Raw genomic sequence first — 26,263 nt, 5'->3', positions numbered from 1 at the left:
ATAGACTTACACAGTAATTATGACAACCCGGAGGATGTCCTCTAACCTATAAGAGCCCTTGCAATATGAACTGAAATGTTGTCCACCCAATCAAAGTAACAGATAAGGAATCTAGTACTGAAAGCATAAGCTACAGATAGCTAGCACTACAGTGCATAAAATGTGGTGAGTAGTTAACTCAGAGAGAAAGACAATAGTTTTGAACAAATTAATTTCTTTAAAAATGAAGGAGAAGTGAGAGAGAGAGAGCTAGCTATATTTTTTCACTTTCACTTAGCTAGCAAATCCTGCTAGCTAGTTTAGCCTATTCAAATACCCGGCTTAAACATAGAGGGATGCTATGTTAGCTAGCTCACTATGGCTGTCCAACACTGGAACTCTTCCAAGTCAAGGTAAGTGTTTGATTTCATTCATTTATTGCCACCAGGGCCCGCAGGTGTAACTGCTAAACTGCTTGCTAACTGTACACTGCACTCCATGATTACATCGGTTTACTAACGTGTTAGTTCTAGAAGCTATATTGACTATGACACAGACAACTGATGTATTGTGCTCTGAAGTTCACATGCGAAGGGAAAAGGTGAGAGGAGGCAGAGAGCATGTAGAGGCGAGAAGAAATTATACAATGAGCAAAACGATCATTCTGTTTGTATGTAGCTATGAAAGTGAACTGTGTTTGCATGTGATAAGGGGTGCATTCATTCTGCCAATTCTTTTGGAAAACTTTCTGAACAAGCTGACCACCACACAGTGATTATTTCTAAGATATTATCATAAGGTTTAGACTATAACGTTGCATTCATTCTTGCAAAAAACACCCCGAAGGCTTAATATTTCAAGTGCAAGTGTTGGTTAAGGAAAGAGTTCTTTGGTTTTGGAGTAGGGGGATTATTTAAGATCAGCTTTGAAGAGGTAGGGTTTCTGGTGCTTTCGCACGATGGGCAGGGACTCTGCTGTCCTAGCTTCAGGGCGAAGCTATTTCCAACATTCGGGTGCCAGGATAGAGAGCTTGGACTGGGCCCTTCACCCTATGGGATGGCACAGAGACCAGAGGTGGCAGAACGGAGTGCTCGGGTTGGGGTGTAGGGTTTGAACATAGCCTGAAGGTAGGAGGGGCAGTTCCTCTTGCTGCTCCGTAGGCAAGCACCATGGTCTTGTAGTGGATGCGAGCTTCATCTGGAAGCCAGTGGAGTGTGCGAGAAGTGGAGTGAGATGGGATAACTTGGGAAGGTTGAAAACCAGGTGGGCTGCAGCATTCTGGATAAGTTACAGGGGTTTTATTGCACAAGCAGGAAGTCCAGCCAACAGAGAGTTGCAATAGTCCTGACGGGAGATGACAAGTGCCTGGATTAGGTCTTGCGCCGCTTCCTGTGTGAGGTAGAGTCGTACACTACGGATGTTGTACATCATGAACCTGAAGGAGCGAGTCACTGCTTTGATGTTTGAAGAGAACGACAGGGTCACGGCTCTTTGTACTCTCAGAGGGTGACACTGTGGAGTTGTCAATCGTGATGCAGAGGTCTTTCAGCGGGCAGGCCTTCCGGGGTTGAGGTTTAGCTTGATGTGGTTGGCCGACATCCAAGCTGAGATATCTATCAGGCACACAGAGATGCATGTCACAAAATGGGTATCAGAAGGAGAAATGTAGTTGAGTGTCATCTGCATAGCAATGATAGGAGAGACCATGAGAGGATATGACGGAGCTGAGAGACTTGGTGTATAGAGCAAAAAGGAGAAGGTTTAGAACCGAGCCCTGTGGGACACCAGTAGTGAGAGTACGTGGTGCAGATGATAGATCCTCTCCATGACACCTGTTTGGAGCGGCCTCCCAAGTAGGATGCAATCAAAGAGGATGCAGAGCCTGACACCCATCCCTGAGAGGGTAGAGAGGAGTATATTATGGTTCACAGGGTAGAAGGCAGTGAATAGATCTAGAAGGCAGAGAAAAGAGCTCTGGCAGTGTGGAGTGCCTCCGTGACACAATCTCAGTTGAGTGATCCGTCTTGACTGATTAGGCTCAACAAGATCGTTCTGAGAGAGTTGATCAAGTGTTTTGGAAAGAAAAGAAAAAAAGGGATACAGGTCTATAGTTGTTGAAGGCAGATGAGTCGAGTGTTGGTATCTTGAGGAGGGGAGCGACTTGGGACATTTTGAAGTCAGAGGGGATGCAGCCAGTGGTCTGGAATGAGTTGGAGGGAAGTGAGGAATGGGAGAAGGTCTCCAGAGATGGTCCGGAAAAGGGAGGAGGGCTGAGCGGGCAGGTTGTCGGGTGGCTAGACCAACAGCCTGCATATTAAACTTAAACAGAAGCAAACGGAACGAAACAGGGATAAACATACATTCATTTGTCCAATAGAAACTCTCATTTGCAACTGTTGGACTAATGATTACACCCTATATCAGCTCGATTCAGGCAAGGGTGCGCAAGGCAGTATTGAATGTGTCACTGTCTGTCACCTTGATCATGACCTGTACACCTACATTGTAAACCTTCATTCATAGGCTAGGTTGTAGCAACCTCATGATGGGTGTAGGGAACATTTGAGTATCATTTAGTAGCCTAAACCTATCACAGTTACATTGAACTGGGTTAATGGAATGTGAATGACAGTCATCTAATATGGTGTAAAATATGGCCATGCTCATAAAAAAAATATATATAATTAGGTTACTTACATTCACTGCACTTCTATTTCTCTGGGATATAATCTGATTTCCAATGTCCTCTGTTGGTTATTATGACAGGAGGACTGTGGAATAGATCTCAAAACGCATCTTTTAAGCTTTCCTTTTTTGTGTGTTTTTTAGTCGTTTCACTTTTGTCATTCTTTAATTTTTGAAATCTTATGTTTGTTGTATAGTAAATATTTCAGCTTTTATTGGTATTGTTTTTATTCGTTTTTATTAGAATGCATTGCATTCCATGTCTGAATAAATACAGCTTGATTTGATTAGAACCCCAAACTGTCAGTCTCTGAAGCAGTTCGCTATGCTGATGGAGGAAATCCTGGAACCCCTGAGGTTAGTTCTCTTCGTCTCTCAGTGGACTGTATTAGGTCTACAAGTACAGTAAACTGACTAACGTAGTCCTTTTTGTCTGTGTAGACACAATGTGTCTAAAGCCTTTGGCCACAGTTTGCAAGTTCAGAAGAAGTCATCCCTAAATACCGATACAGGCTCACATATTTATTTATTTCATCCCCCTAATGATTAAGGTTAGTATGAGGGTTAGATCCTATTTCCTCTGGTCCTATAGATCTGTTAAGTGCAGCTTCCTACCTAAAGAGACTGAAGTACTTGACATGACTTTGACGTTAAGGTTGCAGTGCGAGTGAGATAGTATCACTGCATAGTCAGATGCCAGAGTGTCACAAATCTTATTTGGTCAGTCAACCTGTCTAAGTGCCCTCCATAGTATGCCTGGAGGTCAGTTGAATGTATAGCATAAGGATTATATAGGATAATCCTATAGGACCCTGAGATTCTTCAGGAAAAACTCACTTTGCTAAAAGTGACTTGTATCGAACCCCCCATTTTCACCTGGTCCAAGTTAGCGGATGTTGAGTAAAAATATACATGATCCTTTATCTGGATCCAGGATATCGGCTTTTTACAACGTTTCTTTCAATACTTGCCATTCGGTATGGTTATTCTCCGGTTTGGCTATTACCAATCTAAGTGATTGCCGTTCGGGTTGTATGAGTTAGACACAGCCAGAATGCATATCAGTTTTGATTGATCGCCTGTCCTACCTTTCTCCCTTCTCTCTTCTCAGGGAAGAGCAAAAAGCGAGACCAGTGTAAGAACAACCAGGTGTACCCACTCAGTGAGATCCAGTACTGCCCCTGTAACAAGTACAACGCCCAGCCCGTGGGGAACTGGTCGGACTGCATCCTGCCTGAGGGTGGCCGTGTGGAGGGCCAGACGGGCATGAAGATCCAGGGGGACATCAAGGAGTGTGGCCAGGGCTACCGCTACCAGGCCATGGTGTGTTACGACCAGGACAACAGACTGGTGGAGACGTCACGGTGCAACAGCCACGGTGAGTCTTACAGGCCTCTCACCAACATCCAATTACTGTTCATGTCTATAAGGAGGACGTCACCTCGTTATGTATGATGATGTTATGATGGTAAGTCTGCAGTACCTTTGTCACGGTGCAACAGCCACAAGGAGTCACATCCAGTGTCTCTCTTCCATCTCTCATCAACTCCCTTGAAGCTATATGCATTTAACATAGCCACTGTGATTTATACTGGATGTCTGTATCTCCATTTAAAGGCCTGTTCAGTGATATGACATCATCATACACAGAACAGGTTAGTTCCTGTTACAGGAAACAGAAAACGAGTGTGGAGAAATGCAAGATAAGGCAATTGAAAATGCTTTGGCTTTGGTCTTTGGATTTCTCATCAATTTGATTCAGCTCATTATTGAATACGTTTCGATAATGTTGTTCCCTTGTTCTCTCCATCAAGAAAGTATTTATCCCAGCATTTACATATGTGTTCCCTTGTTCTCTCCATCAACAAAGTATTTATCCCAGCATTTACATGTGTTCCCTTGTTCTCTCCATCAACAAAGTATTTATCCCAGCATTTACATATGTGTTCCCTTGTTCTCTCCATCAACAAAGTATTTATCCCAGCATTTACATATGTGTTCCCTTGTTCTCTCCATCAACAAAGTATTTATCCCAGCATTTACATATGTGTTCTCTTGTTCTCTCCATCAACAAAGTATTTATCCCAGCATTTACATATGTGTTCTCTTGTTCTCTCCATCAACAAAGTATTTATCCCAGCATTTACATATGTGTTCCCTTGTTCTCTCCATCAACAAAGTATTTATCCCAGCATTTACATATGTGTTCTCTTGTTCTCTCCATCAACAAAGTATTTATCCCAGCATTTACATATGTGTTCCCTTGTTCTCTCCATCAACAAAGTATTTATCCCAGCATTTACATGTGTTCTCTTGTTCTCTCCATCAACAAAGTATTTATCCCAGCATTTACATATGTGTTCCCTTGTTCTCTCCATCAACAAAGTATTTATCCCAGCATTTACATGTGTTCTCTTGTTCTCTCCATCAACAAAGTATTTATCCCAGCATTTACATATGTGTTCCCTTGTTCTCTCCATCAACAAAGTATTTATCCCAGCATTTACATATGTGTTCCCTTGTTCTCTCCATCAACAAAGTATTTATCCCAGCATTTACATATGTGTTCCCTTGTTCTCTCCATCAACAAAGTATTTATCCCAGCATTTACATGTGTTCCCTTGTTCTCTCCATCAACAAAGTATTTATCCCAGCATTTACATATGTGTTCCCTTGTTCTCTCCATCAACAAAGTATTTATCCCAGCATTTACATATGTGTTCTCTTGATGTGGCTCCATTCGAACCAATTTGATGTCAGATTGAGAGTGCAGAGCAAACACTCTTCTCACTGTGTCCTTTTCAGCATCCACTGATTGTAAATTCAATAGAGAACAAATCAATGTGATAACGAAGAGGAAGGGCCTGCTCAGCTTGATGCAGTCGCTCTGCCCTTAGCCCAAACATGTCAAAGGAACATTAATCACATTTAAACCAATCACATTTATTTATAAAGCCCTTTTTAAACCAGCAGATGTAACAAAGTGCTTATACAGACACCCAGCCTAAAACCCCAAAGAGAATGCAATGCACATGTAGAGCATCAGAGCTGCTTTCGTCCCAACAAGCTGTATTATCAGGAATAGACAGTAGTATCGCCTTCGAACCAACGCTGAGACGAAAGTTAGGAATCACAGTGCTGTTGTCTCTTCCATGTTAACCCATGGAAGGTTGTAGCGCTAAACCAAGTGCTTACAGCAGTGAGTGGCCTTCAGTGTTTGTTCTCTGTAAAAACCCATGCCTTTATGAATCATAGCTTCACTTGCAGTATGGGGCCTGGGGTGTGGTTGATAGTGTAGAGCTGCGACCTGATGAGATGGCGCAAGCAATTGTTAAACACTAGCTACTGCTATTGTACTGTATGTCTACCTCTCCATCACCACTGCCCAAGTGCCCTACATGTCACACTGTGAAGGATTAGGGTGGCATTTTTTCAAGCTTAAGGAACCCAAGGAGATCAGTGATGATGCAATGGCTATAAAGGAGTTACTGGTATTATAGCTCTATTGCTCCAACAACACAATCAACCTACCTGATTGGCTCCCACACGTGCTATAGATTACATTATTTTATTGTATTTTTTAAATTGGATTATTACTCTAATTATTATAATAATTTAAATACATTAAATATAAATAAAAACAAATAAAATGAATAAATTACATTAAAATGAATTAAAATGAATTGAAGGGAAATGGTTACCTATATAGCTTTCAAACCAATACATTTTTCGGACAACTTTAGAATTACACCATATTTTTATATCTGAAAAGTGTTGCCAATATCAAAACCTAAAGTTTTATTTCCGTGAACCGACCTACTCATGATTGTGGTTTAAGTTCTGCCTACGGCTTAGTATGAAATGTAGTGGTAATACTGAGGCGACATTGGCACGCACTACTCTCTTAAACTATTGATGGTTCTTACTGAAGGCAGCACCCCTTACTACTGTCCTCCTGGCAGTTCTAAACTTTGGCATGTCACTTCACTCATCTCTTCCCATAGCCCACCAACCACATGCACTGCTTTCTTAACCACAAATGGATGGATCCAGAAATAAATACTGTGGCAATTACTGTGGGAATAAATATCACTGAATGACAAAAATATTGGAATAAATTAAACTAATGCAATTGAAGGTATCAAACTGTTGCTTACTGTAACTATTAAAATATTTTAGAATTATTAGTCTACCCGTATGTGGTCAACTATTTCAGGACCTTTTTGCGCTGCTTTGAGGCAGATTTTTCTCCGTTTGGATATTGGTTAAGCTACAATTAGACTGTGGAAATGTTAGCTAAGTTGAGGTGAGTGCGGCTCATCTTGTCTAGTTGGCTCATTTATTAACACTGATCAGAACATTTTCCCAGCATATTATGTAGTTTAATTAGTGGATTATTCTGCTCTTCACTCTGTCGATTAGTAACCTAGGCCTACTCCCGACCAAAAAGCCTGTGACTTGTCTTAATCATCAATGTGATTTTGTTTCTCTGAATCTCCGTCTGTATATTTGGTTAACTCTCTGGCTGGGAAAATAAGTGGAGGTGGTATAGCTCATCTATCGCTGTTCAGAAACATTTAGCATGCAATAATGAAGCCTAAATCAAGTGCAGGCCTATTATCTTTGCTCGATCGCGTATAGACATCTCCAAATGCCCACAGAGGTTGTTGATGAAGATACTCTCAATATAAGAGATGAAACGTTTTACATGTTTTATATGACAGTGGTTCTACACGCTGCTGTGACGCAAGGTTTGCATTTTATTCTGTTATATTTATATTCTTAGCATACTATAAAGCCTAATATAGATATAAGTGTTGACGGTGATCAGGGTAGGCTAAGTGTGCCTTGTCGTTTGCATTGCCAGCCATGTCGCCTACCGACTGCACAGACCAGTAACATCATCCAACTCAAAATATGCCCTTCTATTCTTTTCAAAAAGACATTTCATTAGTCCTATAATGTTTCTTAGGACCTGCCTAAAACCAATTAATAATGCATTTTTTTTGTGATAGTGTATATTCAATATTCATGCCAGCATGTGAACGGGAGATATAAATGTCTTATCCCGGCAAGAATGTGGTAAAAAAATGGGACTGTATGAATTGGGTTCTAAAAAACATTGCCTGATTGTTTTTACAGACAAAATACCGTAAAGTCTGTCCGATAATGGGTACTATAGTGACAATTGAATTCCCTGCTTCATGTGGGCTTGGCAGGATGGCTATATGTTAAAACAGTCTTATAGTAGCTTCTCTATATAGAACCAAAACGGTTCAATAGCTTGTTTCATATATGGCCCTCAAAATGGCTCCACATAGAACCCCCAAAATATATGAATACATCTGCAGTGTGTCTGTAGTAGTATTAGATGTATCTGCAGTGTGTCTGTAGTAGTATTAGATGTATCTGCAGTGTGTCTGTAGTAGTATTAGATGTATCTGCAGTGTGTCTGTAGTAGTATTAGATGTATCTGCAGTGTGTCTGTAGTAGTATTAGATGTATCTGCAGTGTGTCTGTAACATACACGGGTCAGTTCCTCAGGAATTGGATCATCTTGATTCGTCTTTCCATTTCGGTTCACGAGCGGTTTCCAAATTGTTACGTAGAAGAATTCTAAATATATAACCAAACAAAAGCCCAAATACAATGAGATTATGGGGTAATCAATTTGGGCAACAATACATCTCCCACTAATAACGCTGTTACTCTTTGCTTGTAAAATGTCGGGGGAAAAATAGACTGTGTTTGTTCTTCTGATCTCATCTTACGTCAGAAAGTTCAGAAGCATACATTTACCAGATGTAAAAGAATCAACTCTAACTCAAACTTGAAAATTCGTCATTAATGTATTTTCCATTACTGTGGACCTCGCAGGTTCCTGTGTTGTGAACTAGCTTCAGCTAAGAGCAATGTCCTCCCTAGTCTTTCAGTGTGAGGGTCAGTAATCCACCCTCGTGCAGATAAACAGAAATAACAAACCGAGAGAGAGGCACTCCTGCCAAAACCCCCAAAAATCTCTCCTCTCTCTCTCTCTCTCTCTCTCTCTCTCTCTCTCTGTGTGTGTGTGTGTGACTGGCTCACACAGAAAACAACAGCCTTCTAAATCACACAACAGGCTGCTGCTCTCTCGTTTCATTGTATTTGCCAAGCTCCAGTAAACAGTGTTATAATGGTGTGTGTTGCCCTGCCATCGCAGTTCTTTGTAATCCTCTCTTTCATCAGTAGGAATGCTGGATTTACTCCAGGTGTTGTTCAGTTAGATATTTTAGAGTTTAAATTTTGCAACCCAATTTCACAGCATGTTGTATAACTGAAGCTTGATGCATCACTAACTGTGTAAACTGTCAGATGATGAAACTGAAGCCTAGTTATCTCTCTTTCTGGTTTAAGGATATATTGAGGAGGCTTGCATCATCCCCTGTCCGTCTGACTGTAAACTCAGTGAGTGGTCCAACTGGTCACGATGCAGCAAGTCTTGCGGCAGCGGGGTCAAAGTGCGTTCCAAGTGGCTGAGGGAGAAACCTTACAACGGTGGTAGACCGTGCCCCAAACTCGACCACGTCAACCAGGTGATTGGGGGACGTTCATCACTCTTGGCTCTGTTTAGAATCAACCCCTAGACACTTGCGGAGATCTGAGAAGATTGGTTTAAGCAATATGGTACAAATCTGTCCAATCAAATCTACTCAGATCTCCACAACTTAGTGTCTAGGGGGTAAAGAGTAAGGGATATTTTATTTATTTTATTTAACTAGGCAAGTTCTTATTTACAATGCCTAACCCGGAAGACGCTGGGCCAATTGTGATCTGCCCTATGGGACTCCCAATCACAGCCGGTTGTGATACAGCCTGGAATCAAACCATGGTCTGTTGTGACACCTCTAGCACTGAGATGCAGTGCCTTAGACCACTGCACTACTCGGGAGGGGTTTCTGGACAGGTCTTGACTCTCTGTTCTCACCTAGAACATGGTAGATGGTAGAGGTCCCTGGCTCGTTTCAATGTTTAATTAAAATACTTATGATTTAATGCATTAGATTAAAGGAACCAAAACAGTGTTTATTTTTTAAAGAAGACAGAGTGGACATCTTTCGGTGTTTTATTCATTAGCCGAGTTAGAGCTTGTACTCGTAAGATTAAAGAAGCCAGAGTGGACATCTTTCGGTGTTTTATTCATTAGCCGAGTTAGAGCTTGTACTCGTAAGATTAAAGAAGCCAGAGTGGACATCTTTTGGTGTTTTATTCATTAGCCGAGTTAGGGCTTGTACTCGTAAGATTAAAGAAGGGAAAGGAACTGTGAAATCTATGAGAATCAAGAGAACATGTTGAACTTCATTATAATACTCCTGTATTTAAACACACACTGTCTGTTTCCCCCTGGTCTCTTCTTCTTTTCCTGGGTGTATGAACTGACCCCCTCCACAGGCTCAGGTGAGTGACTTGTCACTTGCCTTTTATATGGGGCTGTCAAATGATTAAAACAGATGATCCAGTTGTGATTCATCGCGATTCTGAAATAACTAAGCGAGCTGTAATTTAAGATTTTTTAAATGATTTTTTTATGACAAGAATATTGACGACTTGATTTTGTCCAAAGTAAACATTAGCAAAATGAGGTAAATTGAGAAAGCACACTTTCTTTAATTTCAATGTCAACTTGTTTTTACATGGCATTGTAGATTTTAGCTTATGTATTTTGGATATTTTCATTGTGTTTTCCTCTTTCAGACAATGCAATTAATCACAAAAAAAGACAAAAATGACTAAAAGTTCACTGGAGTTACTATATATGGCTATAGTGACTATAGATGGCTTACAGTCTAGTGGTCTCTCACAAGGTGTATGAGGTGGTGCCGTGTCTCAGTGACTGTGGTCAGTATGTGTGGGTGGCTGAACCCTGGAGTGTCTGGAAGGTCAGCAACGTGGACCTGAAGGAGAACTGTGGAGAAGGAGTGCAGACCAGAAAGGTCAGGTATGGACAAAAGCTCATATAGATACAACTTAACCTATTTGCCTTATTCATTTCAGCTCCAAATGGAGTGTAGGGCGGTCAGAATGTAGCAAGTTCTAGCAACAGCCCTAGCAACAGAAGCTAGAACTGATCAAATGGCGGGGGGGGCACACAACTACAATGACACTATTTGGCATGACAGGGCCAAATCAGTACTACTAGCCTATTGTCCCCCTCTGTCCAGGTGTATGCAGAACACTATGGATGGGCCGTCGGACTCTGTGGAGGACTACCTGTGTGACCCAGAGGAGATGCCACTTGGGGCCAGAGATAGCCAGCTGCCCTGCCCTGAGGACTGTGTTCTGTCTGACTGGGGGGTCTGGAGCCGATGCTCACTGGTATGGACAGATACTGACTACCTTGTTGTTTTATTACCTATTTTATCCCTTTGCGATATTTAAGATATTTGGTGTTTTCTGGGTTTGGTTGGGAGCAAAGAAATGTCCACCTCAGTAGATGGACTGATGCAGTACAATTCTAATGTATTCTATGCTAAACTCAGAAAGACCCTGTCTTTCAAAGATAATTCTTAAAAATCTAAATAACTTCACAGATCTTCATTATAAAGGGTTTAAACACTGTTCCCCATGTGTGTTCAATGAACCATAAACAATTAATGAACATCACCTGTGGAACGGTCGTTAAGACACTAACAGCTTACAGACAGTAGGCAATTAAGGTCACAGTTATGGAAACTTAGGACACTAAAGAGGCCTTTCTACTGGCTCTGAAAAACAACAAAAGAAAGATGCCGATTGTCCCTGCTCATCTGCGTGAACGTGCCTTAGGCATGCTGCAAGGAGGTATAAGGACTGCAGATGTGGCCAGGGAAATAAATTGCAATGTCTGTACTGTGAGACAGCGCTACAGGGATGGATGGATAGCTGATCGTCCTCGCAGTGGCAGACCACATGTAACAACACCTGCACAGGATCGGTACATCCGAACATCACACCTGCGGGACAGGTACAGGATGGAAACAAAAACTACCCGAGTTACACCTGGAACGTACAATCGCTCCTTCAGTACTCAGACTATCCGCAATAGGCTGAGAGAAGCTGGACTGAGGGCTTGTAGGCCTGTTGTAAGGCAAGTCATCACCAGACATCACCGGCAACAGCGTCGCTATGAGCACAAACCCACAGTCGCTGGACCAGACAGGACTGGCAAAAAGTGCTCTTCACTGACGAGTCGTGGTTTTGTCTCACCAGGAGTGATGGTCGGATTCACGTTTATCGTCGAAGGAATGAGCGTTACACCGAGGCCTGTACTCTGGAGCGGGATCGATTTGGAGGTGGAGGGTCCGTCATGGTCTTGGGCGGTGTGTCACAGCATCATTGGACTGAGCTTGTTGTCATTTCAGGCAATCTCAACGCTGTGTGTTACAAGGAAGACATCCTCTTCCCTCATGTGGTACCCTTCCTGCAGGCTCATCCTGACATAACCCTCCAGCATGACAATTTCACCAGCCATACTGCTCATTCTGTGCGCGATTTCCTGCAAGACAGGAATTTCAGTGTTCTGCCATGGCCAGCGAAGAGACTGGATCTCAATCCCATTGAGCACATCTGGCACCTGTTGGATCGGAGGGTGAGGGGTAGGGCCATTCCCCCAGAAATGTCTGGGAACTTGCCGATGCCTTGGTGGAAGAGTGGGGTAACATCTCACAGCAAGAACTGGCAAATCTGGTGCAGTCCATGAGGAGGAGATGCACTGCAGTACTTAATGCAGCTGGTGGCCACCCCTGATAATGACTGTTACTTTTGATTTTGACCCCCCCTTTGTTCAGGGACACATTATTCTGTTTCTGTTAGTCACATGTATGTGGAACTTGTTCAGTTTATGTCTCAGTTGTTGAATCTTGTTATGTTCATACACATATTTACACATGTTAAGTTTGCCGAAAATATATGTAGTTGACAGTGAGAGGACGTTTCTTTTTTTGCTGAGTTCATTTATGTGGTGCTGAACACTAAAAGCAAGAGTAGACTGCTTAAAGGGTTAACCTATAGCTGGAGAGCACAGAGGTGTTCTGCTTCTCACCATGGATCTCTGTCTCACACCTTAACATTTAATAACTGGCCAATCATGCCAAGTGTCTACTCTCCATGAACCTGTTTGGGCCATTTTCCCACAGTGAAAAAAAACAATTCACAGCAGAGCTCTTACCAGCAACTCTCACTTTGGGTTTGCACCAATTTTAGCAATGGCAATTCGGTAAGTGTGATTCTCCTGTTGGGTTCTCATCAGTTTTGAAGGATGCCATTCGTTAAGTGTGGTTCTCCAGCAAGGCTCGTAGCCATTTAGGTGATGTCCATTTGGTATGTGTTTTTCTCCTACTGGGCTCTCACCAATTTAGTATGATGTTCTAGCAAGGCTTACACCAATTTAAATGATGGCTATTCAGTGGATATTGATCTCCGGTGGGAGAATAGCTGTGATTTATCCTGAGAAATGAACAAAGGGAGAGAGGGTGGGATGACTGAGCAGGGAAGAGGATCTTGTGCAGCTCTACATAGCATGCTGTGACCACCCTGTCACCCCTTGTGTGTGTGTGTGTGTGTGTGTGTGTGTGTGTGTGTGTGTGTGTGTGTGTGTGTGTGTGTGTGTGTGTGTGTGTGTGTGTGTGTGTGTGTGTGTGTGTGTGTGTGTGTGTGTGTGTGTGTGTGTGTGTGTGTGTGTGTGTGTGTGTGTGTGTGTGTGTGTGTGGTGAACCTCTAGTGGGAAGAGGGGTCACCCACGTCACAGTCCCTGCCACTCCCTTTCCCAGGCACTCTGCCACGGATCCCTTGGGGAAATGAATTACCTTGGATATGGAATATGTCCCTGCAGTGGAAGACAGCACTCCAAATAGAAACGCCTGTCACCACCACCTGAATAGACCAGTTTATCTAGTAGGGGTTGGTTGGAAAAATGGGCAGAGGTGGAAATAGACAGAGAGTAATGTAGGAAGAAAAATATATTAATGGAAAACCTTTTTCGATTTGCTAGTCGGAAAGTGGTAACTTCACTTGAACAGGGTTTCATATTTGGTTTGCATTAAACGCCAAACTGAAAGTGGATTCCCTGACAGGTTACGGTAAAAGCCCTTTGTGACAACGACTGATGTAGAAACGGCTTTATAAAATAATCTAAATGATTGATTGATTAACTTATTCTCTGCTTGAAGCCATGCAACAAAATCAGCACTCGAGAGAGGACGGCATACCTCATCCGTCAACCTGGAGAGGGGAAGCTGTGCCCCAACACCACGGAGACCGAGCCCTGCAGCCTCAACAGCAACTGCTATCACTACTCCTATAACATCACCGGTAAGGCAAATGTCAGCCTGGATGACTTTATGCAATGGTTGGTACCAGAGACGTATATCAATATGGAAATATGGCTCTGGATGGTAAATACATTATTGAATTTCATCTTACCTCGAGTATATTTAGACCGCATGACATTTGAGATTGAACTAAGTGCAATGGAGAGGAAAAGAGGTTGGGAGAAAAAGGCCGTCTCAGTTTTATCCTGTTTTCTTTTTCCTTCATGCAGATTGGAGTACATGTCAGCTAAGTGAGAGAGCTGTGTGTGGTAGTGGCATAAAGACGCGCATGCTGGACTGTGTACGAAGTGACGGCAAGTCTGTCGACCTCAAGTTCTGTGAAGAGGTGTGTGTTCTTCTCTTTCCATTCCAAAGCTCATTAGTCGTTAATAAGAGCAAATCTTCTGTCTTCAGAATCCAGACGGGTTGCGGTTTGTGTACGTTTGTGTGTTGCCTAGGGGACTTGGGAAGAGGGCGGAAGAAGAATCTCTCGTTGGCCACAAATAGCCCAATAAAGTACTTTTCTTTTTGTTTCTCTTTCAGCTGGGTCTGGATAGGAAGTGGCAGATGAACGCTTCCTGTGTGTTGGAGTGTCCAGTCAACTGCCAGCTATCTGATTGGTCACCTTGGTCCGAGTGCACACAAACCTGTGGACTAGCAGGTACGTCACCATCTTTTTGACTCACTCTCACCTGACTTTGTGTTCAGAAAGATGATTCCATCTTGGAATGCTGGGAATGAATTCAAGGCTAAGTGAACCCAATTCTGAAGGGCAAGCCACAACAAAGTAGAACTGATTAACTTCTTGCGTCGAGCCATCCCGGATCCGGGATCGTGAATACAGCCTCAAGCTCATTACCATAACGCAACGTTAACTATTCATGAACATCGCAAATGAAATGAAATGAATCTATTTGCTCTCAAGCTTAGCCTTTTGTTAACAACACTGTCATCTCAGATTTTCAAAATATGCTTCTCAACCATAGCAAACTAGCATTTAGCGTTTAGCGTTAGCATTTAGCATTAGCATTTAGCAGGCAACATTTTCACAAAAACCAGCAAAAACATTCAATAAATCATTTACCTTTGAAGAACTTCCAATGTTTTCAATGAGGAGACTCAGTTAGATAGCAAATGTTCAGTTTTCCTGAAAGATTAGTTGTGCAGGAGAAATCGGTCCATTTTCTGCATCATGTTTGGCTACCAAAAAAAAACGAAAATTCATTCATCCAAACGCCAAACTTTCTTCCACATTAACTCCATAATATCGACTGAAACATGGTAAACGTTTAGAATAAATCCTCAAGGTGTTTTTCACATATCTCTTCATGATATATCATTCCTGGAAGTCTCCTCTCTGTCTCAATCATATGGATGAATGCGAGCAGCTTGGAGATTACGCAACAATTTCAACAAAGGACACTGGGCGGACCCCTGGTAAATGTAGTCTCTTATGGCCAATCTTCCAATGATATGCCTACAAATACGTCACAATGCTGCAGACAACTTGGTGAAACGATAGAAAGGGCAGGCTAATTCGTGGCACTTTCACAGCCATATAAGGAGACAATGGAAAACAGAGCCTCAAAAATCCTGCTCATTTCCTGTTTGAGGTTGCATCTTGGTTTCGCCTGTAAGATCAGTTCTGTGGCACCCACAGATAATATCTTTGCAGTTTTGAAAACGTCAGAGTGTTTTCTTTCCAAAGCCGGCAATTATATGCATAGTCGAGCATCTTTTTGTGACAAAATATTGCGCTTAAAACGGGCACGTTTTTTTTTAATCCAATAATGAAATAGCGCCCCCCCTAGCTTCAACTGGTTAAGTGGTACATTCACCTATCATTGTCACCTATCTGTTTTTCTATAGATCCATTCATTACAGCCCCTGCATGTGTTATATACAGCTAGACAGTGAATTTGTAGGCGTAGTGTATAGTCTGTGAATAGAAGTAATTTGACTATGTATCCATTCATTCAAGTACGTTATAGTCCACATTACATCAAATCTATATTGTAATATAGGGTGTGGATGTGCAGGCACGGTGGTTAGTCTGTGGATCATTGTTCATTGCTCATAGCGCTGCAGGTTCACAGTGCTGCTGATCAGCTCCCAGCACCACTCGCAGCTCAGAAACAACCAGAACCTCTCCTCTCCAGGGTAATGGCTGAAATGGGAAATGTTTTATGATGTGAGAGGGAAACGATTGTGAGCCTTAAACCAACGGAGAGAGGGATGAGGGGGAGAGGGATGGAGAAGATAAGGAGGGGGAGGGATGATGATGTCCTCATGTGTAATTCTATAGGATCAGAGGATTGATTGGCGGTCCATTAAGCCTGTGTGCTCTGGGCCTGAGGGACCACTCCGGGATTCAGGAGTCCTTCAGAGCACTGGCCAGTGTCGTAGTTGGGCAGAAAGCAAATACAGGATGAGATGTGAAACCAATACAGGCTCTAGCTACTGTGGTTGCCCTTAATCTGTCCTCAGGCAAAGTGAGGAATTTTCACAGGAAAGAGGGATAGAGTAGCAGCAGGTGAACCACAGGAAGAGGAGAGGAAGAGAACATGTTCTCACACTCACTCCTTTTCATTTTTTTACCTCTATGTCGGATGGCAGGACACGGTTACATTGAGTAGCTAATATCTGTTTCTGAGCCAGGAATTGCAGGTTATGTTTTTTTTCTAAAGGAAATGGAGACACCTGGATGCACCAATGTGTCGTATCAATAACTGCGATGTGAAAACACACACAAATGCACGCTCAGGCACCCGTGCACGCATATGTGTTTTCATATCGCACTGATTTGAAAATATTCAAATACACTAACTCATGCATTCAAATATTGTTATTAAGGGAAAGTATTTGAGAATACTTTCAAATACTTTCAATAGAAGTAGTCACATTATTTGAAAATACTCAAATACACAGAAAATAACTATTTCATAACAAATACTCAATTACACATACTTGAACCCAGGTCTGACGCACACACACACACACACACACACACACACACACACACACACACACACACACACACACACACACACACACACACACACACACACACACACACACACACACACACACACACACACACACACACACACACACACACACACACACACACACACACTAGTTTCCCGGGGCATATCAGACCTGTGTGCATAGATAATCACAGCCACGTGTGTTCCTCGGCCAAACACTGATAGCGACATCTGGCACTAGCTCTTCCCCCTTACCCAGCGGCCCACCCAGTCACACACTGCTCCTCACCCCCAAACTCACCACTGTCAGTAGACCACCCGTCGAGGGGGTAGAGAGACAGCCCCAGAGAGCACAGAATCCAAACCCCATTGGAGAATAATACTTACCATGGGTGCATGCAATAGCAAACCGCCGTTTGAGTCGAACCACCGCTGAAACAAAGCACACATGAGAAAATCTCAAGAAAACCCTAACTGCTGATTAAAAAGAACTGGGAGTTTATTTCTCTCATGGTTTCACAGGCATAAAAATCTCGGAAGGAAGGAGAGACCCTCTATGGGGGCAGCACAATTCTCTCTACGGGGAAAGCATCGTGGCATGCATCACAGTGGGTTCACCAGAAGATGAATTGGCAGATGTGTGAGAATAGAAAGTAGCTGCAGGCTAAGCCAGGCCTGGGGGACTCTGTTGTAATTGTGTTCAACATTAAGGAGCAGAAAAGGCCTCCCAGGCCCTGTGCGTGTGCAGTCAGCTGTAGAGAAAATAACACTGACACATGGAGACAATATAAATTACATCTACGGCAGATTTATGACAATTGTTATAGGAGTATGTAGGAGTATAGTAGAGGACTGGTCACTCCTCTGAGCCTGGTTCCTCTCTATTGGAGCTATAGTAGAGAACTTGTCACTCCTCTGAGCCTGGTTCCTCTCTATTGGAGCTATAGTAGAGGACTGAACGCTCCTCTGAGCCTGGTTCCTCTCTATTGGAGCTATAGTAGAGGACTGGTCACTCCTCTGAGCCTGGTTCTCTCAAGTGGAGCTATAGTAGAGGACTGGCCACTCCTCTGAGCATGTTTCATCTCTAGTGGAGCTATAGTAGAGGACTGGTCACTCCTCTGAGCCTGGTTCTCTCTAGTGGAGCTATAGTAGAGGACTGGTCACTCCTCTGAGCCTGGTTCTCTCTAGTGGAGCTATAGTAGAGGACTGGTCACTCCTCTGAGCATGGTTCATCTCTAGTGGAGCTATAGTAGAGGACTGGTCACTCCTCTGAGCCTGGTTCCTCTCTAGTGGAGCTATAGTAGAGGACTGGCCACTCCTCTGACCCAGGTTCCTCTCTAGTGGAGCAATAGTAGAGGACTGGTCACATTTCTGAGCCTGGTTCCTCTCTAGTGGAGCAATAGTAGAGGACTGGCCACTCCTCTGACCCTGGTTGCTCTCTAGCCTTCTTACAAGGTACCTATCTTCTAGGGAATTTTCCTAGCCACTGTGCTTCTTCTTCTGCATTGATTGTTCTTTTGTGTTTTCGGCTGGGTATTTATAAAGCACTTTGTTACAAATGCTGTTGTAAAAAGGGCTTTATAAAATTTCAATATGATTCATTCTGTTGAGTTAGGAGGGGAGTAATTGTGCCTGTGAAGGAAATACACAGGACAATTAACCTTTAGGAGTTAAATACCTGGTTAGAATGAATGGGCTTATAGGCAAGCACTGTGGATGGATGGTCCTAGGCTAGTGTTTTGGATGGATGGAGTTGGCCTTTAGGGTTGTTAGATCAGATGACAGAGACTATAATGTCTGATAGGATGTTGCAGCAAGTTACAATTAGTAGTAAGGGGAGTGTGATCCAAACTGGGTGGAGACACTACTCTACTATGGCTCTACTATAACCCTAGCCCTATGAACAATGCAATCTGAATTGCTATTGTAATATCTGACAGTGAGCTTTTTTGTTATTCAATTTTCATAGTTCTCATAGTTTACAGGATCTAGTTTATTTTCTGTGGTTGCTTTTCAAGTGGTATGCATTACTGAACATGAATGTATTATATAATCTTGGGATAGTTTCCCATTAGACACCAGCTAATTGACAGAATTGTGTCACGTCTATCCCCCGGGTACCTCACTTAACATGCATTTTGGGTAGAAGGAGCATTCCTTCCTGTCCCCCTTACCCCTTCTCCTGACACCCCCCTGATATTACACAGTCTCTCCGATTTCATTTTTTTTAGATTCCACTTTAAATAGGGGAGAGAGAGAGAGAGAGAGAGAGAGAGAGAGAGAGAGAGAGAGAGAGAGAGAGAGAGAGAGAGAGAGAGAGAGAGAGAGAGAGAGAGAGAGAGAGAGAGAGAGAGAGAGAGAGAAAGAGAGAGAAAGCGAAAGAAAGAAAAAGAAAGAAGAGAGAGAGAGAGAGAGAGAGAGAGAGAGAGAGAGAGAGAGAGAGAGAAATGAAGAGCGAAATGAAGTTACCTGAAATAGTGGTGTAACGTGATAGTGATCTTTTACAGTGAAGCCCTTGAAAGAGCCCCAGATCATTGTGATGGAACTGGATATGAGTCATATACATTAGTATATCTGGGGGCATCTATTTTTATGTCGAGAAAATATATATTTTCCCAGCACAACAACAATGCATGTTTCATTGAAATGCAGTGGACTTTCTTTTTGTTTCCGCCACGATAAATAATTTTGTTGACTATCTAGAAAATCACGTAACCTAATTTGATTTTGCACAGGGCCTTGGACTCAATCATCCACTTGAGAGACAGAAGTGTGAAATAACACCTTTCTCTATAGGGAAGCTGTGGCGCAGGAGAACGATGCTCCAGGTGCCCCAGGGTGATGGGCGAACCTGCCCCCGTCAGAGGGAACAGTGGAAGCCTTGCCCTGTCAGACCCTGCTACCAATGGAGATACAGCCCCTGGTCAGAGTGCAAGTCTGAGGTGAGACAGTGTTCTACCTCTCACTTCTTTCTCTCTTGCTCTCTCTCTTTCCCGCTTTCTCACACACTTTCTGTTTTGTCTGTGCCTCTGTCTCTGTATGGGTTTCTGTTTCTCTCTCTGCCTCCCTTTCCATCTTTCTCTCACACATGTTTTGTCTCTGTGCCTCTTTCTCTGTCTGCACCTCTTTCTCTGTCTGCACCTCTTTCTCTGTCTGCACCTCTTTCTCTGTCTGCACCTCTTTCTCTGTCTAAGCCTCTTTCTCTGTATAAGCCTCTTTCTCTGTCTAAGCCTCTTTCTCTGTCTAAGCCTCTTTCTCTGTCTAAGCCTCTTTCTCTGTCTAAGCCTCTTTCTCTGTCTATACCTTTTTCTCTGTCTAAGCCTCTTTCTCTGTCTAAGCCTCTTTCTCTGTCTAAGCCTCTTTCTCTGTATAAGCCTCTTTCTCTGTCTAAGCCTCTTACTCTGTATAAGCCTCTTTCTCTGTCTAAGCCTCTTTCTCTGTATAAGCCTCTTTCTCTGTCTAAGCCTCTTTCTCTGTCTAAGCCTCTTTCTCTGTATAAGCCTCTTTCTCTGTCTAAGCCGCTTTCTCTGTCTAAGCCTCTTTCTCTGTCTAAGCCTCTTTCTCTGTATAAGCCTCTTTCTCTGTCTAAGCCTCTTTCTCTGTCTAAGCCTCTTTCTCTGTCTAAGCCTCTTTCTCTGTCTAAGCCTCTTTCTCTGTCTAAGCCTCTTTCTCTGTCTGTACCTCTTTCTCTGTCTGTACCTCTTTCTTTGTCTGCACCTCTTTCTCTGTCTGCACCTCTTTCTCTGTCTGTACCTCTTTCTCTGTCTGCACATCTTTCTCTGTCTTTACCTATTTATCTGTCTGTACCTCTTTCTCTGTCTAAGCCTCTTTCTCTGTCTAAGCCTCTTTCTCTGTCTGTGTCTCTGTCTGTACCTCTTTCTCTGTCTTTACCTCTTTCTCTATCTAAGCATCTTCCTCTGTCTAAGCCTCTTTCTCTGTCTAAGCCTCTTTCTCTGTCTAAGCCTCTTTCTCTGTCTAAGCCTCTTTCTCTGTCTAAGCCTCCTTCTCTGTCTAAGCCTTTCTCTGTCTTTCTCTGTCTAAGCCTCTTTCTCTGTCTAAGCCTTTCTCTGTCTTTCTCTGTCTAAGCCTCTTTCTCTGTCTAAGCCTTTCTCTGTCTTTCTCTGTCTAAGCCTTTCTCTGTCTGCACCTCTTTCTCTGTCTGCACCTCTTTCTCTGTCTAAGCCTTTCTCTGTCTAAGCCTCTTTCTCTGTCTGCACCTCTTTCTCTGTCTGCACCTCTTTCTCTGTCTAAGCCTTTCTCTGTCTAAGCCTCTTTCTCTGTCTAAGCCTTTCTCTGTCTAAGCCTCTTTCTCTGTCTGTACCTCTTTCTCTGTCTAAGTCTTTCTCTGTCTAAGCCTCTTTCTCTGTCTGTACCTCTTACTCTGTCTAAGCCTTTCTCTGTCTGCACCTCTTTCTCTGTCTGCACCTCTTTCTCTGTCTAAGCCTTTCTCTGTCTGCACCTCTTTCTCTGTCTGCACCTCTTTCTCTGTCTAAGCCTCTTTCTCTGTCTGCATCTCTTTCTCTGTCTGCACCTCTTTCTCTGTCTAAGCCTTTCTCTGTCTAAGCCTCTTTCTCTGTCTAAGCCTTTCTCTGTCTAAGCCTCTTTCTCTGTCTAAGCCTTTCTCTGTCTGCACCTCTTTCTCTGTCTAAGCCTCTTTCTATGTCTTAAGCCTTTCTCTGTCTAAGCCTCTTTCTCTGTCTAAGCCTCTTTCTCTGTCTGTACCTCTTTCTCTGTCTAAGTCTTTCTCTGTCTAAGCCTCTTTCTCTGTCTAAGCCACTTTCTCTGTCTAAGCCTTTCTCTGTCTAAGCCTCTTTCTCTGTCTAAGCCTCTTTCTCTGTCTGTACCTCTTTCTCTGTCTAAGCCTCTTTCTCTGTCTAAGTCTTTCTCTGTCTAAGCCACTTTCTCTGTCTAAGCCACTTTCTCTGTCTAAGCCTCTTTCTCTGTCTAAGCCTCTTTCTCTGTCTATGCCTCTTTCTCTGTCTAAGCCTCTTTCTCTGTCTAAGCCTCTTTCTCTGTCTATGCCTCTTTCTCTGTCTAAAAGCCTCTTTCTCTGTCTAAGCCTCTTTCTCTGTCTAAGCCTTTCTCTGTCTAAGCCTCTTTCTCTGTCTAAGCCTCTTTCTCTGTCTAAGCCTCTTTCTCTGTCTATGCCTCTTTCTCTGTCTAAGCCTCTTTCTCTGTCTATGCCTCTTTCTCTGTCTAAGCCTCTTTCTCTGTCTAAGCCTCTTTCTCTGTCTATGCCTCTTTCTCTGTCTAAGCCTCTTTCTCTGTCTAAGCCTCTTTCTCTGTCTATGCCTCTTTCTCTGTCTAAGCCTCTTTCTCTGTCTATGCCTCTTTCTCTGTCTATGCCTCTTTCTCTGTCTAAAAGCCTCTTTCTCTGTCCAAGCCTCTTTCTCTGTCTAGGCCTCTTTCTCGGTCTAAGCCTCTTTCTCTGTCTTAAGTCTCTTTCTCTGTCGAAGCCTCTTTCTCTTTCTTTCCCTCCTATTTGCCAGAAGCATCTATATTTTTGACAGACGGCACTGTATTCTATATTGCAGAGTGAGGGAACGTTGACACTCCTTTGTTCTGGGCTGTTTTCTCCTGCTGCTGGGTTTTCTGACAGCAGACAGTAGCTCATTAGCAGCCTACAGCACAATCCTAGAGCAGCTATTTCTGACAAATCAAAGATCAATGCCACGGCCTTGACAGACACTGACACTCTGAACTGTAACTGTTGGATGTTCTCTACACAGCAGACCAGCTCTGTGTGAATGTATAGATGTAAGGGAAGGGGTTCAGTGAACCTAGCTCACTTGGTAGGTAACCTTGCCTGAGACCTGAAGACCTGTGTTAGCTTCCCAAGCTAATGCCTAGGCTATAGCTCAGAGGGCTAACACATTCTTGTGGCACAAACCCGAGTCATTGAACTAAATGGCAATCTGTGACACAAAATGAAATATCTATGGAGGTGTATTTGAACCTGTATTATTCTCTCTGTTTATCGTCTAGGGTGCGAGGTGCGGAGAAGGGCTGCGCTTCCGTAACGTGTCTTGCTTTGTGTCGGACGGGTCTGGCCAGGAAGAGGGCAGCCTGGTGGATGATGAGATGTGTGGAAACCTGGAGCCCTCAGTAGACCGAGACAAACGGGTCACCCTGGAAGAACCCTGCACCTCGCCCTGTCCAGGTAACTAACTTGGCCTGCAATGACTGATGAAACAGAGTCCTTGACAGTGGACCCTGTCCCTAGATAAGAGGCAGCCCAGATCTGACCTGGAAAAACACCTGACCCTATGGTCAGTAAAGATTCACCTTTGAGAATCCTTCTAATCTACGATGTAGATAGTTCAATGTGTAACATTAATGGTGTTCCGTAGATTTTTCTAGCTTTATCTGGACGAGAAAGCCCCTTGTCCTTCAACGTTATTTACTAACTACGCAGAAACATTTTGCTGTTCCTTTTAGGCTGACCTGAGTTCACTACTGCCATTAAGTCACATTCATCAGCAGATATGCTAAGATACATTTATATGGTCCTAGTTGTGATATTCTAGCCCAGCTCTCTCATAGCATGAATCTGTTAGGAGCAGTTGTCACTGACTGTAGGCAATGAGGATTGGATGTTCAGATGCTCAGAGGCTGGTGTTAGTGAGCCCACCAACACCTGAATCCAACAAGCTAGTAAAGTGAGTATTCTCAAATCGGATTATATGATTACATGATTTCTTCATCTCCAATGACATGAGAGTGGAGATTTTCTCTGAATATAAACCTTTCGACGTCATACATTTCAGAGGGAAAAGGGAAAAAAGCGGATTTGAAAGAGACTAGTGTGAATTTTTACAGTTCCATATTTCCTTTTTTGCCAAAGCCTATTAATGACATATCCAATGTCCCATTTTGACAGCTCCAGTATAGCAGAAGTAGAGCGTTAGGACACCAGCTCATGCAGCAGAAAATTGTGTGTGTGTGTGTGTGTGTGTGTGTGTGTGTGTGTGTGTGTGTGTGTGTGTGTGTGTGTGTGTGTGTGTGTGTGTGTGTGTGTGTGTGTGTGTGTGTGTGTGTGTGTGTGTGTGTGTGTGTGTGTGTGTGTGTGTGTGTGTGTGTGTGTGTGTCCAGAGTGATGCTTTTGGTAGTTGTGGACATGTGTAGTCAAAGTCATCTTTGTAGCCTACTTCCCTACTATTCTACCATTCATTGCCCTCATTCACATCACACAAACCCTATGCCTGTGGCCTACTAAATTACCTATCTACATAGTCAGCCCTAATCTCCAGTGGTTTAGCTCAGGCAGATATCAGACAGGTACTTCACCCAGGTGTCCCCTCCCTCTCCACATGAAACCCCACCAGAAATCACCTCTCTCCCCCTCCTCTGCCTCATCACACCCAAGCCTCCCCCTGCCTGATTGTATCTCAGTCCATGGCCCCACCATGCCTGACACCTGACACAGACAGCAGAGCATCGTAAGGAGGATTAGGCCTCCTTGGACCTGACGGCTTTATGACTAATTAGTATTTAGACGTGTGCTCAGTTCCTCTCTGTCACTACAACAGGATGAATGAATGAATGAATTGCTCTGACCTATTCTTAATGGGAATCGGCCTGTTTTCTGAGAACACCCTTAATCAATGTAGAATAGGGGATGATGAAAAATGTGATCTGGCTCTGTTGGGGAAATATTTGAGAACGTTGATCTTCTAAACTTTATCAGGGGTAGGGTTTATTAAACCTCTTTAACAAAAAGAGAATTCCCTGAGGAAATCTGAAAAGTCTGCCTGGTGACAATCCGTGTGGAAAAATGATGACATCCAAACCTGTAACGGCTCCACTCGGAAGGAGTGGACCAACGCGCAGCGTGAAAAGTGTTCATGATTTTTTTATCATCAAAAAACACTCTAACAAAGTAACAAAACAAAAGCGAACAGTTCAGTCAGGTAACAGAGACTAAACAGAAAATAACACCCCACAAACACAGGTGGAAGAAAGGCTACCTCAGTATGATTCCCAATCAGAGACAACGATAGACAGCTGCCTCTGATTGGGAACCATACTCGGCCAAAACAAAGAAATAGACAACATAGAATACCCACCCCAAATCACGCCCTGACCTAACCAAATTGAGAAATAAAACGTCTCTCTAAGGTCAGGGCGTGACAAAACCAAATTCAAGTTTCCCAGTATAATTGTGTAGTGCCAGGGCCAGGAATTTTGTGATATGACCAGGATAGACACTGAAGCCATATTTTTGGTTAGGTTACATGCTTAACAGTAACGTCTCATATAGTACTGTAAGTTTTCAACTGTGTGCAGCTAAATGTGTTGTAAGTTATGTACTGTGTGTTTATGTACAGGTGACTGCTACCTGACTGACTGGACAGTGTGGAGCCCGTGTCAGCTGAGCTGTGTCAGTGGAGATGACCTGGGTTTCGGCTCAGTGCAGGTCAGATCCAGAGCCGTGCTGGCCCAGGAGCCAGAGAACCTACTGCAGTGTCCAGAACAGGAGTGGGAAGCCCGGCCCTGCACTGGTCAGTCTATATACACACACACACACACACGCACACGCACACACACGTGCATTTGTCCCTTCATGCTATGTAATATGAAGTATGTCTGTACTGACCCATATCTCTCCTCCCACTACAGAGGGCCAGTGTTATGAGTACAAGTGGATGACAGGAGCGTGGAGGAGCTCCTCTCGACTGGTCTGGTGTCAGAGATCTGATGGATTAAATGTCACAGGTACAGAATGCGTGTGTTTGGTTTTACTATCCTTGTGGGGCCCAGAAATGTCCTCAGAAGGTAAGTAAAACAAGGAAAATTCAGACAAGTGGGAACATTTAGCCAGCCCCCGCAAGGGAAAAAGTATATTTTAGGCTTAGGGGTTAGGTTTAGGGTTGGGGTTAGAGTTAGAATTAGGGTTAGGGAGGGCCTCCCGAGAGTCGCAGAGGTCTAAGGCACTGCATCGCGGTGTTTGAGCGGTCACTATAGATCCGGGTTTGATTCCGTGTGCTGCAGCCAGCTGCGACCTGGAGGCCAATAAGGCAGAGCACATATTGACCAAGCGTCATCCGGGTTAAGGGAGGGCTTGGCAGGCCGGGATGTCCTTGTCCCATTGCGCTAGCAACCCCTGTGGTGGGCCGGGCGCATGTACGCTGACACAGTTGGGATTAGTATTTAAGGGTTCGCGTTAGGGGTTTGGAGTTAAGGAAAACAAGACTTTGAATCAATCGATTGTTTGGAACCCACGAGGATAGTAAAACAAACGTGTGAGTGCGTGTGCTGCTCACATCCCATCCCCTGTCAGAATGCATC

The 26,263-nt window shown here is 43.5% G+C and overlaps 1 protein-coding gene across 1 annotated transcript in view; it reads left to right on the top strand.

The window, feature by feature from the left end:
* The window catches only part of LOC124012985 (thrombospondin type-1 domain-containing protein 7A-like), a 183,358-nt gene that overhangs the window by 116,075 nt on the left and 41,020 nt on the right, over nucleotides 1-26,263 (top strand). The window contains exons 13-24 of the mRNA XM_046327086.1: nucleotides 3,776-4,042; nucleotides 9,058-9,236; nucleotides 10,093-10,098; nucleotides 10,506-10,639; nucleotides 10,863-11,016; nucleotides 13,848-13,989; nucleotides 14,219-14,334; nucleotides 14,532-14,649; nucleotides 19,772-19,917; nucleotides 22,961-23,135; nucleotides 25,303-25,476; nucleotides 25,595-25,690. Of these exons, the coding sequence (XP_046183042.1) occupies nucleotides 3,776-4,042; nucleotides 9,058-9,236; nucleotides 10,093-10,098; nucleotides 10,506-10,639; nucleotides 10,863-11,016; nucleotides 13,848-13,989; nucleotides 14,219-14,334; nucleotides 14,532-14,649; nucleotides 19,772-19,917; nucleotides 22,961-23,135; nucleotides 25,303-25,476; nucleotides 25,595-25,690 (1,707 nt within the window). The remainder of the gene's footprint in view (nucleotides 1-3,775; nucleotides 4,043-9,057; nucleotides 9,237-10,092; nucleotides 10,099-10,505; nucleotides 10,640-10,862; nucleotides 11,017-13,847; nucleotides 13,990-14,218; nucleotides 14,335-14,531; nucleotides 14,650-19,771; nucleotides 19,918-22,960; nucleotides 23,136-25,302; nucleotides 25,477-25,594; nucleotides 25,691-26,263) is intronic.

Source organism: Oncorhynchus gorbuscha, linkage group LG24, assembly GCF_021184085.1.
Source record: "Oncorhynchus gorbuscha isolate QuinsamMale2020 ecotype Even-year linkage group LG24, OgorEven_v1.0, whole genome shotgun sequence".
Lineage (NCBI taxonomy): Eukaryota > Metazoa > Chordata > Actinopteri > Salmoniformes > Salmonidae > Oncorhynchus > Oncorhynchus gorbuscha.
Note: the sequence above shows the minus strand (reverse complement) of the source record. Positions and strands in the feature narration are given on the sequence as shown.